The following is a 19,551-nucleotide window of genomic DNA, read 5'->3' as shown; positions in this document are numbered from 1 at the left end:
CACAAAGACCCCCTAGAGATGTTTATCTTTTCTGATATGAATTTTGGGATCACAGTGACATTGAAGTTTTGTATCTTAAAGTGTAGATTATATGTACAAAAGTGTAACATAACCACATTTCTGGCTGTCTTGTTTGGAAGTCCTGTTTGAACTTTCAGGCAAAGGTCATTATAATACTTAATTGCCATAGCAGTGAAGGTTTTGAACTGAGGTTGCACAATTTACTAAGCAAAGTATTGAAGTTACAAGTTCAGGATTCTGCTGATAAAAATTTGATAAAATTAAATTTTTGAAGAAGAATCCTGTCACAGGATTCTTGTTCCTGAAATATTAGTGTCTTAAGGTATGTTCTAAAACAGTAGAACATTGTAGGTGTATGTAGGTAGTCAGTTTGTATATGTAAACCAACCGTAAGCCATAGTTGAGATCATCAATAGAATAGATAATAATATAAGACATTTAAATTGACTTTCATCTTCATAAAAAGCATTAAGTTTTGAATAACTCTTAATATTGTTTGCAAAACGTGGGAAGTTTCTGGGTCTTTGTGTTGGTATTGCGTAGGTTTGATGAAGAACGTTGAGGAATGAACTAAGGAACAGATTGATTCAGAACTCTTATTTTTGGCTGAAGGTTTCTTCCTAGTTAACTCAGTGCAGCCATTTRGTCTAAGATCTGCTGCTTTTCCAGTGAGAGAATCTTAGATTTATAGAAGCTTACATAACGTGGAAATATTTCAGACAAAAAGCACACTTAAACCATTAGGAAGCTGATAGAATTTTAATGAAAAAAAATAAAATAGTAGGATTCTAAACATCATCTTTGATTTAATAGTCTTATCTCGGAGTTTTAACCAAGAGGTGAGTTTGATGCAGATTTSTTTCTCAAAGCTAAAAGGAGATGAAGAGGAGCAAATCTCTGAGGTATTTGCAACTTCCTTTTTCCTGGGAGTGTTTAGATACTAGTCTGTTTTCATATGCAGTGTTGCCTATTTGTATAGCTGGAATTTGCTAGAGCACACCAATACTGAGTATGTTTAGGGCCTCAAGGAATAGRTAGTTGTCAGATGACCATCTGTTTCTGTAAGAGCATGGCAACGGAGCTAAAGTGAATGTTAGTATCTGCTCCTGATTAAAAATACCAGACTTCCAGTCTAGGTTAGTCACTCAAAGAAAAATACTTTTCCATTCAAAATGAAGTTATGTCAACATGGGATCTAATCGACTAAAATTTTTTTTAAAAGTAATTTAAGGAAGGGTACTGTGRTGTGAGTTAATGTCAGGGTTTTTATAGAAATTTTTTAAAAACTACACAAATACAAATATTTACATGGAACAGGAAAATTCTACCCATACTCAGAAAAACAAGGTTGGAATTCAGATTTTGTCCTTCATCTCCAAAGAGCGGCAGAGAAAAGGACTTAGCAGACTGTCAAGTAGCTGTTCTAAAGACACTCATTTAAAATTTCCTGCTCTTAGAGGCGCCTTTCTATTCTGGAGGCATGTATTTAAAAAGCCTGGAAGCATTAGTTTGATTCGCAAGTCTGACTTGTGCTCCAGCTATTTTTAGCTCTTCTACAGTATCARAGCCTACATTTATTCAGAAATGTCTTGTGATGTCTGATTGTTTTCTGTCATAAAAGGCTATCTTGTTTGCACGTGGGAACAATAATTTTTCCTCTGTGTAGGTTGGTGTTATTTGTTTAAGAAATGACTGTAAGCTACAAGGTCATTCTCTTAGAGTTTCAGTATTGTATTCGTGAGATCGGACTGGATTATATTATTCAGTAAATTGTCAAACTTACTGCTAAAAAGCATATTTTTGTTTTTGTTTGAGGTTGAGGTCCTCTCAAGGCAGTATGAAGAACTCTATCTTAAAAACAAAGATATAGATGCAAGATTATTTCTGGATCGTGATGCAACTTTACAGCCTGATCTCATAGCATGGTAGTATTTCCACTTGTTGATTTCTTCTTATGATAGAAAATGTGAAATTGTGCTCAYTTTTTTTTCCACTGTTCTAAATGGAAATTTCTGTATCCTGTTGATCTCTTAAGTTTGTAGATCAACTAAGATGCTTTTGGCCTAACCAGCATTGTTCTACATTGCAGCTTAAATAATTAAAGAATATGTTAAAACTTCTGTAGTTGACATGATATGTAAATTCTACTCTAGTTCTWACTCTATGCAAGCCTCTATAGCTCAAAGGAAGCTGAGGAATCATGAGGAAAAGGAGGTTACATCATGTTAGTAAACCAGATAGGCTAACTCTGTTCTGGCTCTGGGGCCAGCTGGTGTTAAATAACCTATGTCCTTACAGTTAAGCTACTGCTTCTTCCTAAAACARTGTGGTCATATATGTGAGGTACCTGCTGGGAGGAGTCTCGAGACTGTTCTGACTCTTGAACTGTACCCAGACRTTCGGGGGTTGGTAGTCTGCATGAGACAGAAACGTACTGTGGCCAGTGTAACAGTATAAGCACTTGAGTACCAATGCCCAGGCACATTTCCTGGTACTGTTCAATAACACAGATGTCTTTGAATTTTTTTTAGTCATACTGCAAAATTTCAGTGTTTAGTGATGGTTCAACATTTCCATAACTTGATGCAAGTTCACAGTATGAATATGTGGCTTTATCTGTGCTAGAAATTTGTATTCTTTTAAAATTGGGTTAAAATGGGGCTATTACAGCTATATGCATAGTGTTTTTTAGAAGTAAGTTGGAAGGCACCTTCAGAGGTCATCTAGTCCAACCCCCTGCTCAGAGCAGATCTACTTGGCAATTTAAATTATATCGTTCTAACAATGGAATGGTTGAACACTTAGATTTTGTAACAACCTATCCTATAGATTCTTCTGCATTTTAACAAGTCTTTATAGAAAACTTTTTTTTTAATTACTTCAGTACTTCATAAGTTTGTTTTCCATTTTTGTAGCTCACAGTTGGAGAGAACACCACGAAAAAACAGTCCAGAGGAGGAACTTAATATTATGCTTCCACAAACTCCTGTTCGGTATGTGTGGATTTTTTTTTTTAACTGTCATTTTTTTCTCAGTATCCTAGTTAGAAATGTTTGTCTTGAAAGTAGCTGTTTTGAATTTTCAGCTTCTTATCTTTACTTGACAGGGATTCTCTTCAGCCATAAAGACARCAGCTTGACTGTCAATTCTCAGACCTTATGTGTTATCCCAGGGGCTAGACCATATAACATGAAACATCTTAAACAAATATTATTGACAAAGAAATCCCATTTTTCACAAATTTATAACTTGTGTATCACATTTGGGGCTTTAATGGTGTTTAAAAGAACCCTCAATAACACTGTGAAAGGCACTTGATTAAAATTCTTGATACTTAAGTCTTTATTACTAATAGAAAAGAGCAGCGTGCTTCCCCATGGTTAAAAATTTAAAATGTGCCGATACCTGTCAGATCTTGAGACCTGCTCTAGAGATCTAGAGAGAGATTTAGATTCTATCTGTATTTGGGCCCTTTGAGCTTTGCAGAARCAATACCATTTAAAACAGTCTAAGTGAAGGCTTATTTGCTAGCAGTGATTTTTTTTTGGCCTTAGCAACTATTTTTCTTAAAGCATAGAGCTATCACTAGATGGCAGTAAACCTTTGATCACCAGCTTTGAGTGGAAAGTGTAGGATTAACTCTCTTAAGTAGAGCCCCTTACTGGTTATGTTGAAAGCACCATGCTTACTGCTTTTAGTCATCTTACAATGTTTCCTTTCTGGACCTAGGTCCATTTAGGACCTACGTTAAAACGCCCTGAATCGATGGGAGTCTGATCATTGACATCAGCAGACTTTTTTATCTGGTTCTTTATGTAACAATTGGTAGATAAAGTGGATGTAAGTACTAGTTCAGAGCATAGTGAGAATGGATTGTGCGTTTTCATTATTGTTTTTCCACTGTCCTTATGCTTTTCTGTATTACTAGTAAAGATTCAATGGAAGTACTTTTTAGTAAACCTTCTAGAAAGTAGATTAAAGAAGTTAGTTTCTTTAAACTGTGGTATACCCCTACTGACTGAGCATGTTTTTTTTTCTTCTGTCTCTATTTTCTGAGTGGTGTGAGTCAAATTGAGGTTAAGTGGCATTTCTCAGGAAGAATAACTGCTTGAAGTTGGCAATTTTGTTGCATGTTGTAAGCCCCCAAAGTGTGTTTTTGAAAACTGGAACTGTAAGGAAACAAATACATAGATTATTCTAGTTCTCTGGAAGAATCTCAGAGGGCAGCGCGAGTGCAGAAAAAGCAATCCAAAGAAAGCATCTTTCTGGACAGGCAAAGTAGTTCAGACTTTGGGCTTATGGTATTTGAATAATATAGGAAGGGGACATGCTACTCTACATCTCTAGCAAGAGATGTACCCTCCTTTTTCTTGTAACTGCAGTGTTTTTATGTGGCTGGTAAGGGGAGAAGGGATGCTTAAGAATGATGCTTAAGATTGTTTAGATGGTTAAGTTTCARCCTTGATATTTTTGGAGTCAGTTCACTTGCTATCATTTCATGCAAGTGATCTAATCTAGTCCCTCTGAGCTATTTTCAGTTTGCTAAAATGATTTGCAAACAAAATTACTTATAACATTTAGCTTTTTTCACTCCAAAATGATGAAGCCATGGCAGAGGTAGAAATTCAATTTAGAGTCTCCTGGTTTAACTCTTCTACAGTTGCAATACTGATGTAAACGCACTAACTCATCAAACMCGATTTATTGTTCGTTCTTTCATTTCTATGTACAAGGACCAATGAAGTGCAGAGCTTTAAAAAAAACTGCTGAAAAGCTTTTGCAAATAAGAGAAATTGTTTTGCCCAGGGTTAAACTATATGAAAAGCTATCTTATTGCTAGAATGTTTTAGTTTGTAAACAAAGCATAAGTTTCAATTTTACTTGCTAACATTTAAGTATGTTTTGWGGCATCTGTACAGATTAGCAACAAACCCTTGAATCGTAGTTTGACTTCTCCAAAATGTTGTGAATCAAGGACTGCATTTCTAAACTACTATAGCTCACTGATCTTCTCAAGCTGCTATTACTTTGTGCTGCAGTGTTTTCCCCTTGTTAATAAACATCTATCTTAGTGGTAATTAATAAAGGCTGTGATTTTACTATTGTATGCTTCAGTAGATTTAAGAGATTGGTTTTTAATTTCTGAAGAACATAATGACAAATTCAGGAAGYGGCAATACCACTGGAAGAATCAAATTGTTTCTTAGATACTAAGAGAAAATTTAACTAATGTCTTGTCTTACCTAAAAAGAACAGAAATTTAATACTCTTACTAACGCTTAACTTGAAATATGTTAAAAAATAAGAAACGAGGCCACTTTAGTATTCCTGGACTTAATGGATATGTGACAAATTTGTATGTATGTGCAAATAATAAAGGCAGAATGATACATAATTTTCTCAAAAGCTGGAAATACGGGTTGTATGGCTCATGCAGTTGTTGTCTTCTCCTGTATGACAAGATCTTTATTGTTCTTATTTTTCCTACTAATGGATAGTTCAGTCACCTTCTGGATAATTTATGCTGTTTGAGAAGAAGTCATACTCTATCTTAAACTAATGATCAGTCTGATAGATTTGTGACAAATATTTGTCATTGACATTTCAGTCCTAGGAGAAAGACAGAGAAATGCTACAGAGACACAGACAAACATTGATCTAACAAGATATTTAATTTTTCATCTGTAGAATAAACAACAGGTTCCTATGCGTTTGTCTTAAGAATATCCTTAATTATTTAAATTATTACAGCTTTTCTGAAGTTCTTACTCTTGTRTTAGTTGGCTTTAGTAGAGTTGTTTTCTAAGTTGAGACATTGGATATGAATTAGTGGATGTAATTTGTTGATTTAGATCCATTTTTTAGCAAGGAAAGTTCTAGGCATAATGTGGAAACACAAATAATCTTGACACCACTGTTTTTTTTTCCTTCTATGTACCTGTAAAAACAGTTCTAATAAGATCTTACATAGAGACTTACTTCAATATTACAATATACTGAACTTGATTAAAAAATAGTTTGTAATTTTGATCTTTTAATCAAGACAATTTTTGTTCTACTTTTTAAGAATAATATTAGTTATGTTTCTCAGCAATATTGAAAAATTTCTTTAATTTCCATATCCTTTTTCCCCTGCATAATACTTCAAGAATTAAGAAGCTGTTTATTTAAGGTGGATACTTCTAATCCAGCTACAGACACAAAAGGGAGAATTAAGATTTTGAGTAAAAAAAGCTTTCCCAGTGGAAATGAGAGACTGGAGCTAAAGTAAGGTGTTAAGCTTTAAAGTGACTTTTTGATTCCTGTCAAGGAGGTGATAGAAAGACCATTCTCATGCCATTGGCCAATGGAAATGCTGACAACTGCACTTCTGAAAAGTATCTTTTTTCAAAGGATCTATGCAAAAGACTACTTTCTTGTGACTGCTTATTCAGAAGAGCACTGTATTTAAATACATGCTAATTAGACTTGTGAGCAGGTGATTGAGATGCAAAATCCACCTTCATTCACCAGTATTCTGTATTATTTTCGTACAAAAAGAAACTTTTCTGTTAGAGAGTTGCTGCCTTTAAARTAACATTTTCATATGTAAGGATTTCAGATAGTCTGTCATTTTATTGCCTTTAAAAGTACTTGTTAGCTAATGTTTATTATTTAATCTGTGTTCTTTTGGTTCTTTACTTATGAATTCTAATCGTGTAATAATCAATGCAACAGTTAGATATTTAGAATTTATAATGGCTAACACAGTGCAACAGATATTTCCGGCAGGATGTTTGATACCTGAATTAAGAATTAAATCATAACATTTKTTTGTTGAAATTCTCTTTAGTTTCTGGAAATGTCAGGTCGACTTGAATGTTTAATAAACATCTTTATTGTATTTTTCCAGAGCTGCAATGAATACTATTCAGCAATTAATGGTGATTTTAAACTCAGCAACTGATAAGCCATCAGATACTCTCATCTCATACTTTAATGTAAGTGACTAGAAGAAACATTTATGAAAGACTCTTGGAATTATCACTCAAGTGAGACATGTACATGTAGACCTGACATGTATTTTGGGAACTCCTTTATTAACTATCATTTTTAAAGTTCATTTTAGTTAGGACAGGTTAAATGTAATCACTCTTATGTTATAAAGCAYTTCTATCTAACTGATATGTACTGGAAGCATTTAAACACTTTATTCCTGCATTGAATATTAAGGTTTGTTTATATATTTGTTGGCTGGATAAAGGAGAGGTAGGAAGAGGAGGAGAATGTACTCAAAGGATCTCACATGTTCAGATTTAGCAGTTTAAACACCTTCCTAACTTGAAAGACACAGTTCTCATTAATGTAGTTGGTGCACCTCACATCTTTGGTTAGTTCCAGCTAAATTGCATGTTGGAAATCAGGTTTTAGTTGCTGAAAATTGTTGAATGAGAACAATAATTCTMTCTCTCTTAAATTCTTTGCTTATTTATGCTAATGAGCTGATAAAAAGAAATGTTACCAAGTGAAGCAGGTCTGATTTGATTAAATAATTTAAAAATGTTTTTTGAAGTAAAATATCCTTTCCTTGCCATTCCATTCCCTACCTTCTTTTACTGTACTGTAATAGAACTGCACAGTGAACCCTAAAGAAAGCATCCTGAAAAGAGTGGAAAATCTTGGCCATGTCTTCAAAAAGAAATTTGCTGAAGCAGTTGGACAGGGATGTGCTGAAATTGGCTCACAGGTAACTAGCATTTTGGTTCAGTAGTATTCATTTGATCTTGATTGGTACTAGTTAATGCGAGACTTGAGTGCTCTCCTTCAATGAAGATTAATAATGGTAAAAAGTAACTCTTCTTTACAACTCGAGGAACTAGACATGTCTTTTTTAGTATTCTCTGAAGACAATATTTAACAGATGATTCTTAATATATGTGGAGCAATAGGAAGTGGTGAGGAAGAGGTATGTGCTGGAAATATTTTAATGAAGAATAGGAAAATTGCTGGGTAAAATACCATTAGTAAGATACATACTTAGAACTGACTGTGTATTATCTATCCTATTCATTGAGATAACTTGGCCTAAAACTACACTAAAAGATGACTCACTTCCTTATAAAATTGATAGGCTATCTGTGTTTCCTACAAGGGTTTTGCAAAATAAATCTAGGCAAATTTGTACTTTAGTGTCCTATCTCTGTCAACTCTATTCTTTTTATCCTGTTTGCTATGTTCATTAATCAATCTTCTCATGGCTGCAGTTGTCACAGAGCGTAGTAGCCTCTGAGGCTTCTCCAGTACTATCAGCAAACGCGGCTGGGGCCAAAGACTCCTTTGCAGTGGCTCTTACAAAGAAAAGAGATGTGCTAAATCATTAAGCTGTGAGAATCTGCCTGTTGCAGCAATATTCTTGGATTTCTTTTCTTTCAACAGAGATACAAGCTTGGAGTACGACTATATTACAGAGTAATGGAGTCCATGCTAAAGTCGGTAAGTTTTAGTACTAGTAGATTAGTACTGGTATTGCATTTTTGAATACTAAAAACATTCACAATTTTGATTTGGTCTATATATTTCAGGAAGAAGAACGCCTCTCAGTTCACAATTTTAGGTATGTGCTCCTTACTCATCATCAAAGACTGTTATTTTAGTGGTAGGACAAGTATTAATAATTTATCTTTTTCCCCTTAGCAAACTTCTGAATGATAACATCTTCCACACATCTCTTCTGGCATGTGCTGTTGAGGTTGTCATGGCTACATATGGCAGTAAGTTGAATCTAAAAAGTGGTTAAGTGCTGAACAACAACATTGTTTATTGATAATTACTTTTATTTATTCTAATATATGTAATATAGTCACTCATAAGAAAAAAGAGCTCTCTAGAATTTGTAGCATTGATTCAGTAAATACGAAAGGAAAAAAATGATTCAATTGGAGGAGCRTAGTACTTTGATAATTTTAGTCTGTCTTTTCTCCAGGGAATGCTTCCCAAAATGATGGTACCACTGCTGAAACGGACTTATCTTTTCCATGGATTCTCAATGTATTTGATTTAAAAGCTTTTGACTTCTACAAGGTGATTGAAAGCTTTATTAAAGCAGAACCAAGCTTAACAAGGGACATGATAAAGCATCTAGAACGCTGTGAACATCGAATTATGGAATCCCTTGCTTGGCAATCGGTAAGTAAGCGATTCAAAATAATATTTGTCCTTGTATAATATGTATACCTAGAAAAAGAAAATTACACCCAACTCTGTAAAACAAATTGCAGTCTTACTAATGTTTATTTCTAGTAAAATAACAAGAGCAAGATGAGATTAGATTTGGCATGCCTTCAGATTAAAAAAAAAAACTATATCAGAGAARTCAGCATAGCATACTGGTTTACAAGAATGTAAATCAGCAGTCTTTACAATTCTTGCACAAACCTTTTTAAAGGTATTACCCTCAAACGATATTTTGTGCCAATAAAAAAGGGAATAAATTCTATGCTTTTATTTTTAAGTTAATTGTTATCTATCCTTACTTGGCACTAGGGCTGTAGTTCTGCATCTGGTATGATTGTTAAGGGTACTTAAAATGTTGATTAAAAGATGCATTATCCTTTGTACTTCAGTTAATTTGGTATTTTTGGATGCTATTAACATAGATGAATGCTGAGAGGTTGAGTCATTTTTTAGGCAGGATCTCAGTAAATCGAACGTTGTTTCTCTGTGTTGTGTGTTACTTATGAACCAAAGATAKGCTATTAATGCCATGAAGTAGGAGAAAATAAAGACTGCTAATTTTGACAAGAGATTTAAAAGGACTGTTTAAGAACTCAGCACATGATGTAGTTCTGGGAAGTGTAAAGAGCACAATATGCCATGGTTGTTGGCAAGCTTTATTTTTTGAGTAATGGTGGTACTTTATCAGCTTTTTGCGGTTGTATTCCCATATTCTGGGAAAAGACAATGTCAGTGTCTGAGCAGCAGTATCTGCATATACATTCAAATTTCTAAACCAAGTGAAACTTACTGGCCTCAGGGTTGTATGGAAGCAATTATTATGCTTCAAGCAGTATGTGGCAGAACTTCTAATGCCAGCTCTCATTGATTTCCTGATTCAACAGGCAGGAGTCAGGCTGCTTCCTGAATATGCCCTGTTCCAAAGGTGACATTTCTGTTTGGGAGTTGAGACTTGTGTTTCCAACTATATGTTCATCACCATGATGTGTATGTGCCCCAGAACTTTTGATACGGTGCTACAGCTGCTGTGCCAGGGTGTCATTTTTTGTCCCTTTGCAATGCTTCTGCATATTTGTTTTGGTATCTTAGGAAATGCACATGGCCTCTCTCTATTGCTGTATGAATTTCTTCAGGATTTTGCCTTTTTTGAATAAAACCGCTTGAAGGTGCTTGAGGCTAGTAGCCTTCTTTTATCAGAGTTTACTGTAACAGGGAAAATAAGGCAGTACTTCAAGAAGCATGCAGGCAACATTTAAAGAATGCTTTTTTGCCAGTGTTACCAGYCAGAGGACAAAGGCAGAAGTACAGATATCCAGGTTTCGCCCTCCACCAGCAAGTAGTAGCTCCTGTTTCCTTCTGCAAGCCAATTTGAAGTCAGTGACAAGAGGTCAGCAACAAGCCACTTCTACCTATTTCTACTCAKTAATTCAAGCACAGCAGGCAGATAATCTGATTCGGATTTGGGCGTTCAGACTGGAATACCTGAAGTGCTGTTTTTCATTAATTWTGGGGATAGTTGCAGGCTTTTGTGAAACAAATTATGACTTTATACCCAGCACAGGATTGTTTTAAATTTTCTGAGTTCTCTATTTGAATAATAGTAGTGTTTTTTTTGTTTTGTTTTGTTTTTTTAAATGCACTAAAATTACCATCTTGCCTTGCCAGAAGTATACATTTGGTAGTATTTTGGAGTGGCTTTTTGTAACTTATTTGAGTGGCTGCCAGGATGCATTTGTAAAATAGCCAGTATTTCACAAAGCAGTTCCTTTGTTCCTTTCCCACTATGTGCTTGACTGTCACTTAAAAGCAGAGATGAAAAAGAGTTTTGGGTAGTGGAGTAGAGTGGAGTAAAAAGAAGAAACGTGCAGTACACATATCCAGTTCCCCTCTGCTTCATGGGCCTCGGTGTCTTGACTCGTGGATCTCTAAGAGCTGAGAATGCTCAGTCTGCAGTTTTCTCATGCTTCTACTCCTTGTTGCTGGGAAGCTCATTGCTAGAAGACACGTKGCATCCCCTCAAATGTTGAGGGAAGCTTGTGCTTGCAACCAACTACAAGTAGTTATAGAAAGCATGTAGGTACCCCGGGGTTCTACATCAGCATCCTTTGCCTTCTGATGGGACTACTGCAGTTACTTACCTTTCGCCCAGTGTTCATCCCATTTGTTGTGGTGATGAATATGAAATTGGGAACAGAAGTCTTAATTCCCTAATAGAAATGTCACCTTCAGAACAGGACATAGTCAGGAAGCATCCTGACTCATGCCTATTAGATCAGGAAATCAAGTGAGAAGTAGCAGCTGGTATTAGAAGTTCTGCCAGATATTCATCCCTGTCACTTCTTGTTCCTCAACCATTATAAAATGTCTGAATAAACATCTTAATTCTTGTAGGTATCAGGTAGCTTTAAGTGATCTGAAGTTGTCAGTACATTTTAAAGAGTTCTGTAAGCACCTGATAATGCTAAGAAAAGTTGGGTGGGGAGGAAAGAAAGGAAATGCGTCTGATTTCTGTTAGATGCTACAGCTGCGCAGAAGGTAAAGGCTGCAAGTTTTAACCAGCAGACAATGTCATGGTGGCTCAGGAGACTGGAAGCACTCAAATGTCAGCAGTGCCAGAATGGTTTGCTGCACCTCTGGGTTATGGAAGCACAGGTTCTGGGGCCCATACATTGTAAGGCTACACATTTATTAAAAAAAACAAAAAAATTTAAGTCATGATATTTTTAGCATAGCACATCTGTTGTTGCCTTGCATCTGTATATTGACTCTTCAGATAGAAAAAGCACAACTTTAGCAAAAGAAGAATATACTTCTGTTGCAGACTTAAGTCTGTTAAATGTTGCTCAAGTGCCCTAAAAGGTTTTAGCTAGTGAAAGAAGGGGTGATTTACTGTATTGCTCTGCAGTTCATTACCTGCATGTTGTCTCCATGTAATGGTGCACAAGATTTAAAAGGTGTGTCCTTAATTAGTAGTTCTGTCAAGGGAATAGGTAATTTGAAAAACGTAGTTCATGCTGGTAGATGTGTCTTACMACCAAGCACTCTAAAGGAGCAGAGAAAAGCGAGAAGATTTCTGCAAAAATACAACTAATATCTAAAGTAATTGCTTAGGCTTAATTTTAAACAAATTACCTAATAATCCAGAAGACAGTGGAATCTCAGGAAGGTTAAAGTTTTTCTTATATCCCTAGAGAATACATGGGGTTTTTTGGGGGGAGTGTGTGTGTGGGGGGGGGAGGCAGGAGAATTTATACTCTGAAGAAAAGTATGGAATGGAGGGCTTGTTTTTTTTTTTTTTTTTTTTTTTTAAGTGTAACTTGGTAAGTAAGAATAGCACTAATTGAAAAACATTTAGCTATTTATAAAAAAAAATGCGTAATCTAATCCTGATACTCCATAATGCACCATGTGGTTTTGTTTAGTTCTTACCTTTCTTGACTGGCAAAACAATTCATTGCAAGGTTGTCCCGCTATTTGGGATGTCAGGTGTATTGGCTCTATGTATCCAATCTTTTCTTGTTCTACCAGCTGCTTTTGGAAGTAGGACTACAACGTGAGATTTTTAAATGGAATGAGAAATTAAAATACAGAATAGTTAAATTTATTGTAGATTTGCTTGTCACTGTGCTTTCATGAGGAAAAATGCCTTGCCTGGTTAAATTTATTGTAGATTTGCTTGTCACTGAGCTTTCATGAGGAAAAATGCCTTGCCTGACTTCTCTGAAGAAAAATCTTAGGAGTGCATCTGACCTTTAGCTGACTTTGGAAGCTATATAGAATGAATGTGAAGGATTCTGGGTTTTAGTGCTATTTCAAGATAATATATTACTCCTTTGCTAGTCATTGTGAATATGTTTATTGCTTTTGCATAGCTAGCTGATTTAGTCATCAGTACTTTAGGAAGTAGATGAGACTTTTCTAGGTCATCCTTTCTTTTAACAAAAAAAACATACCCAGGCAAAATAAAGGGTGGAAAAATTTGGAGTTTGTTCTCAATATATCTTAGTTTTAAGAAATGAGCCTCCATGCTGACTAATTCGTTTGGAAAAGTCTTCTCTTCAATCTTTATCAGACCCCAAGGGGAGGAACACCTTTTACCCACTCTAAAAATTATCTRTAAATGAGTTGATACTTCCAAATACAGTCACGTAGACTTGAGTTTAGAATCTGTTACTAATGCTGCAAAACTTCTATCGGTAAAACACAAGTATACCGTACAGTGTGTTTTTTTTTTTTAATTGTATTTATAATCATATCATTTTAAATTGTATTTATAATCATATCAGTATGATTTAAACTCTGGCATAATTAAAATCCTTTTTCCATGAAATGGATATAGCCTGTTATTGCCAACCTGAGAGTTCATACTCAGCCTTTTCCAGAACTGTTCAGCTGATCTCTTTTGCAGCCAGCCAAGAAAATAACTGTTTTGAATATCTGAAATGAAGGTTGTACGAACAAATTCTAGAATCTTTGAACTTCCCTTAGAGAAAGCCCTCTCAGCTGCTGTGTCACACAGCTCATTCAAATGWTGCTGCTTGCTGCAGTGTGTTTGAAAGAACAGATTTTCAGTGCAAGTAAATCAAACACCAAGTCTATTAATTTTCAGGATTTACCTTGCATGGAACGTCTATATAACTTTTAATATTTGAAATACATTTGCTTTCAGGAAATAGCATGACGTAAATTATCTGTTAGACTGTTATCTGTTTACTTTCTTGAATGACTCAACAAACACAACAAAACAAAGYCAAAGATAAGATTCTCCATAGCTATATACAGTCCAATACAGCTGTACTTCCCTGCCTCTCAATTTGCACTTTGTTCGTAAGCTAACAGGGAGGAACAGCCAAGTTACTAAAATTCTTTCATATTGTTCATGCTGCTGCTTAGGGAGCAGAGTTCTTGTGAACGGCTTGTCACGTGTATAGTAAGTGTTGGGTATGGAGTGTATATGTGGTTCAAGTCATATTTGGCATATTTAAAATAGTTTGGGCCGCACTACAAAACACTGTTTCTGTAAGGCAGACTTTGGTGAGCCAGAGGCGAGATGCGCAAAGCATTTCTGTTCCTTTAAGCTTCAGCTGCCCGAAACAGGGTAGTGAAAGGGTCTAGTTCTTCTGGGCTGGAGCCGCAGACCAGCTGCGGCCTTATCAAAAGACATGGTAATTCATTCTAGCCCAGTAAGGCAAGCTAGAAAGAAGCGTGTCCGTACCTTACTGGCCAGTCTAGAGGTGGCAAGTGGTTCTGCTGTTACCCTTCAGTGCATCTGCATGAACACAAGGTATCCAAAGATATTCCCTGTGGGACTGCAGCTCTGAAAGGTACCCAATTGCTTTTGCTGTTWGCAGGAATTGGAGGCAGCTGTATTGCTTTAATATCCCCCACCCCAGCCCAGAAGGTAGTGGGGAAGTGTGCTATCTACATCCCTGTGCAGTGGGCTGATTTTGGTCAGACAGCTTTGAGTTTTTTGGGGTGGGTGTGTGTGAGAGAGAGAGAAAAAAAAATAGAATGATGATCTGAAGTTGCTCTCAACGTTTGCTACCCTAACTGGTATTTTTATTTTTTAAGGAAGAACATCAGTTTTGAGGTGTATTGTGACCTAGAATTTTAATTATTGTTTCGGGGTGAAGATGTCTGTTCAAGATTATTTCTCTTAGTGGATAAAATACAATCAGAAGTAGGCAATTTTAGTTTGCTCTGTCCTCAGGCTCTGTAAACCTTTTATTCTGATGTGTACCTTCAAATATCTAAATGTCTAAACTGTGCTCCGTAAGGCATCTCCTATATCGGCTCCTTCTTCCTCTCTGTGGTTTTATTGTCAGWTAATTACTTGTAATGAAAGCTACCGTGCTACTTTGTATAGTGTATCATTGATTAATATAACTGAATGTTTGCCATAAATGTTTGTCAGCTGAGTTAGTTTATGTTTGTACTTGGCTGCCTCGTCCCACGCTAAAGACTTGTTGGTTTTGAATTATGTAGCTCATTGTGGTGGAAATACCTTCCTAAAGAGAATAATGTATTCCCCAAGAATGTATTTTGTTGCATTAGTATGACAAACTCACTGAGCTGGAATGACAGCAGACCTACTTAATCAYGTAGTAAGGACAAAAATACTGAAGAGGCACRTTTAACATTGTGAAAATGTGTCAGGTAAATCCAGATCAGGGTAAAGTGTAAGGAGTAGAGTGAAGTATGCATTAGTATTTGGTATAGTACAAGCTTAACTMTACAGCCTTCTGATTTTTGACTGCAAACTGTAACTATGTCAGCATATGCTCAGATCCAGAAAAGGACTTGACTGTTGTGCAGTTTACTGCATTTAAGTTTCCAGTGCCCGTTTTCATGGGTGCCATGTACAATTCCAAATTAGGTTGCTGTGCTCCTTGGATGGATGAATTAAGCCATGATTAAGTGAAGTGGAAGTTAGTATGTTGTCTTGTGGTACATATCCTTCTGTCTAGCATTTTCTATTAGATATATGTCTGAAGTCCTATACCTCTTCTGGAGGTAGGTATTTGCATGCAGTTTTAGCCCTCACTTTGACTTGGACATCTAAGTCCTTGCTTCTAAAGCTTGAAGGAGAAGTGATGGTCATATTAACAATACTTTCACAGTAGGGTTACTGGAGAAATTGCTTACTGTTGTGGTAGAAGACTGATCTTAAAACCTTGCTGACAGGCTGTTGAGGAAGGGTCAGGCAGCGAGGACTGGAGTTTGGGACTACATCTATACTGACAGCGTAAAAGGGACTGTGGTTCAGGCTTGAGTACTGTCCCACCGTCATCTGGGGCATTTCATTGGTAATGGGTTTCCTGGCATGTTTTGGCCTTGGCCAGCGCTCTTGCAGATAACACYTAGGCGGGGCTTGGGATGTAATGCAGATCAGGGACTGTTTTCAATTCCTGGTGTGGGCTAGAGATGGAGAAAGTTTAGCTGTGCAATGCAAGCTGTGCCTTGCCCCACAAGGCCTTAGGATAGGCCATGGCTTGTTCTGCTAAGGGCTACAGAGGGAATCATGGGATCCACCACGAGAGCAACTTAGGTGCTGGCAAAGGAGTCAAGTCTTCTCCTCCTGTCTCTCGTTTGGGCTCTATGAATCATACATGTTTCCAGCTCGTTTCCCTCAGCGAAACTAGTTTATGCCAAACATGCTCTTTTCATGCCTTCATAAATTTTGCTTTTCAAAGACCTTACATAATTTGTGTATCGGGGACAGCCATAGGCACAAAGGAATGTTTGACTTATCCAGAATGACAGCATTTCTGAGCATGCTCACTAGCAGAATATGAAATACCTGCAGAATTTCACTGGTGTAAAGATGGGTACCTCAAGAATTGCAGGCAGCAGGTTGTTCCTGCAGCCATCATCAATCTTTTGTGGTTGTTCTTCTGGAGTTTCAGCACAAAATATTCTATCTTGGTGTGTAGGTTGCTGTGGGCTGTGACTTGCAATTTAGAATTTTCTAGGGCTTGTCTTATGAGGGAAAAATATAGCGTGCTCAGTCTCACCAAATTATGCCATTCCACATGCTTGCCATGCGCCTTTTTTGTAAAGTTACACTAGGAGTGGTGCAGCTTTGAACCTTACAAAAGGAACTGAGAGTTCATTTGAGGTTTTCTGTCTGTACATACTAAATATATTTCTGCTTACGCTGTGAGTGTGTTCCAGAAGTGTGTGTGATTAAAAAGAGGTCACTGCCATCACTGCTGCATAGCATGATAGTGCTAAAGAATCACACTGCTTTTGCTGCCTGTACTTTTTGGGGGACAAGATTAAGAATGAGCTCCATCGCTTCCAGTTGTCGTAACTATAGCTGAAAAGCCTTCTGAATCAAGGCTTTTAAACCAAGTGGCAGTTTTATAATTCCTGCTTTTTCTACATTAGGCACATTTATAGACATCTGTAAGATAGCTGCTTTTTGTGTGTATATATGTTTTGTAGTTTGAGCATATATGTATTTTTTAATAAATACATGAATAAAATCTATATACGCACATATATACGAGCTTCTAAAGAGTTTTTTAATAGGAATTGTATTATGCTTTTTGAGGTTTGAAACTTTTATCTGCCTTAATATATTTAGATTGAAAGGCAAAACTGAAGGCAAAGTGAAAAACCAGAAAAAACACTGAACAGTTGTCTTCACTCCAGTGTCTGCACCATCACTTTCAAAGTCTTCCCTGCCACTCCTGTTTATGATGAAGATGAGTAAAGCTGTTACTCATGCTTGGGTGTTTATTATCCAAYCAAATCCTCTAGGCTACTGGAAGAGAGTCCAGAACACTTTTAGAGCTGTCCTGCATTTCCAGCTTCTGTCAATATTAGCAATGGCTTCAGTTTTTGATAGGCAGATACTAAGGGGACAGAACAGTTGCTGGAGTTGCAAGATGCTGGTCATAGTTAATGCAGTATTAATAGATTTTTCTATTGCAGGTATACCAAGTTAGCCCAACCTTTAAGAGGTTGTTTTGATTCAAGTACAAACATGACCAGAGGGATTACTTAAGACACAGCAACCATGTAGTCTGTTTTTGTTCTCTGAAATTTGGGTGCTGTTCTTGAGTAAGGTTTCAGCTTTCTCTACTTTATCTACTGTTCTAAAATGCAGAGTTTCCCTTGTTAGGGGATATGGATACTACCTTGCTAGCCTTCTGAAAGTTGGCCACATGTATACTTGAGAGACAGAGGTGCTTCCAGAGAGGAATCCATTCTATTTATTTTTAATTCCGTCCTAAAATATGCTTTTACTTTCTGAAGGTACCTCTCTCCACTGACTATAGAGAACATCTGTYTCAGGGACCAGCCTAAACTAGATACAAAATATTTTTCAGTTAAGGTTAGCGGAAATGAATCATATGTTTAATATTAGTCTTCATAACTGTTTTTCCCCTTCCTTTCAACATTGAGAGGGTGTTAACAAGATGTAGTTCTTTAATTGCATCTCATTCTGCTTGAGGTGGCTGCTTGCAATATATCAGACCTATAGCTGCTGCTGTGGCTTCTGTCACATAGAGCCACTGAGCTATAATTAAGCTGAATACTGTTACCAATGTGTAGAAGCAGAGTTATAGGACTCTTTCTGACTACGTATTTGCAGCTGTGCATGCTAGCTAGGTTTTGTAGCCTGTGTTGCATGCAGCTGCGACTACACCTGTTGCAGTATCTAGCTATGTAATGATACCTTGCCTGTGTCTAGAGCAGTCCCGAACAAGGATATAGCTCTATAAATAAACATGATYAACATGATACCATGTTGTGTGATCTTTTTTCCTTTAGGTTGTCCTGATTATTGGTAACATTTTACAAGAAATAATAAAAATCATTTTCTGATGATCTTTGCTTTTCAGTGCGCTTCTGTATATAGTTCRATGCTTTGGCAGTCGTACCCTGGCTATAAAACTTACATTTTCTGTTGTAGTCTGCTTTTAGATTGTTTGAACTTCAGCTTTTCATTTTGCAGTATTGCAGTATCGGTATTATAAATCTGTTGTAGGAATTTAAAAGGTTGCCAGTGAAGAAAAGATATATAAAAAATCGTAGAGATGTATTTGCAGTTCTTTCACTTTTTTAAAGTCTTGCTGAATTTAGGGGAATTAATGTAACARTCTCTTTAAATAGGAAGGTAAATAATGCTTGGCTTGAATTCTGCAGCCATATCTGTGCTACTCCCTCTTTGGAATGGGATACTCTTGCTCAGGTGTAAATCTTTAGCTGATATAACTGGTAGTGCGAAGATGAATTTTTGACAACTTTGCTTTCTTTATTTGAGTCACATTTCTAAATAACTGTCTTTCCTTACTACTATTTTGTTTCATTCTATAGTTAACTTTACTGTAGCAGATAGAAGCTATTTCCRGTAATAAGCAGACTGTGCTGTCAAATATACATTTTAATGTTACTTTTTTTTTTCACCCATRTGCCCAGTTCTCAAGCTTTCAGGGAGGTAACTACCTACTCAAACTACCAAATTACATGCCATTAAAGTAGGGGTTTCTCCTACTTGCTGCATTTTCTTTCTGAATTGTTGCATGCATAAGCACATATTTTGGTGTGGTTCTTCTGTAGGCCAAGTACGCTTGCTCACTTTATGAGCAAGATTAATAGCAGAACTAACATAAGTTTTCACTCTTTTCACTTTTTCTGTGTGTGTATATATATCTATCTGCTAATATACCTGCTTCTTTAGGTAGATGAATGGTATTTCAGTTAGATAGCTGTACTGAGTGCATATTTTATGGTAATTTGCCAACAGTACAAAATCTTTACCAGGTAWGAGGGTTCTGGTGTGTTCAGAACTGTTGAACAGATCTA

General features: G+C 36.4%; 1 protein-coding gene across 1 annotated transcript in view; it reads left to right on the top strand.

Annotated features, from left to right (window-relative positions):
• The window catches only part of RB1 (RB transcriptional corepressor 1), a 91,625-nt gene that overhangs the window by 30,736 nt on the left and 41,338 nt on the right, over positions 1-19,551 (top strand). Inside the window, exons 9-16 of the mRNA XM_085325002.1 lie at positions 1,837-1,946; positions 2,937-3,014; positions 6,914-7,001; positions 7,631-7,747; positions 8,437-8,493; positions 8,583-8,614; positions 8,695-8,771; positions 8,984-9,186. Of these exons, the coding sequence (XP_085181128.1) occupies positions 1,837-1,946; positions 2,937-3,014; positions 6,914-7,001; positions 7,631-7,747; positions 8,437-8,493; positions 8,583-8,614; positions 8,695-8,771; positions 8,984-9,186 (762 nt within the window). The remainder of the gene's footprint in view (positions 1-1,836; positions 1,947-2,936; positions 3,015-6,913; positions 7,002-7,630; positions 7,748-8,436; positions 8,494-8,582; positions 8,615-8,694; positions 8,772-8,983; positions 9,187-19,551) is intronic.

Source organism: Rhea americana, unplaced genomic scaffold (genome assembly GCF_003343005.1).
Source record: "Rhea americana isolate MKP2758 unplaced genomic scaffold, rheAme1 scaffold_95, whole genome shotgun sequence".
NCBI lineage: Eukaryota > Metazoa > Chordata > Aves > Rheiformes > Rheidae > Rhea > Rhea americana.
The sequence above is the reverse complement of the archived record's forward strand: the minus strand, read 5'-3'. Positions and strand labels throughout refer to the sequence as shown.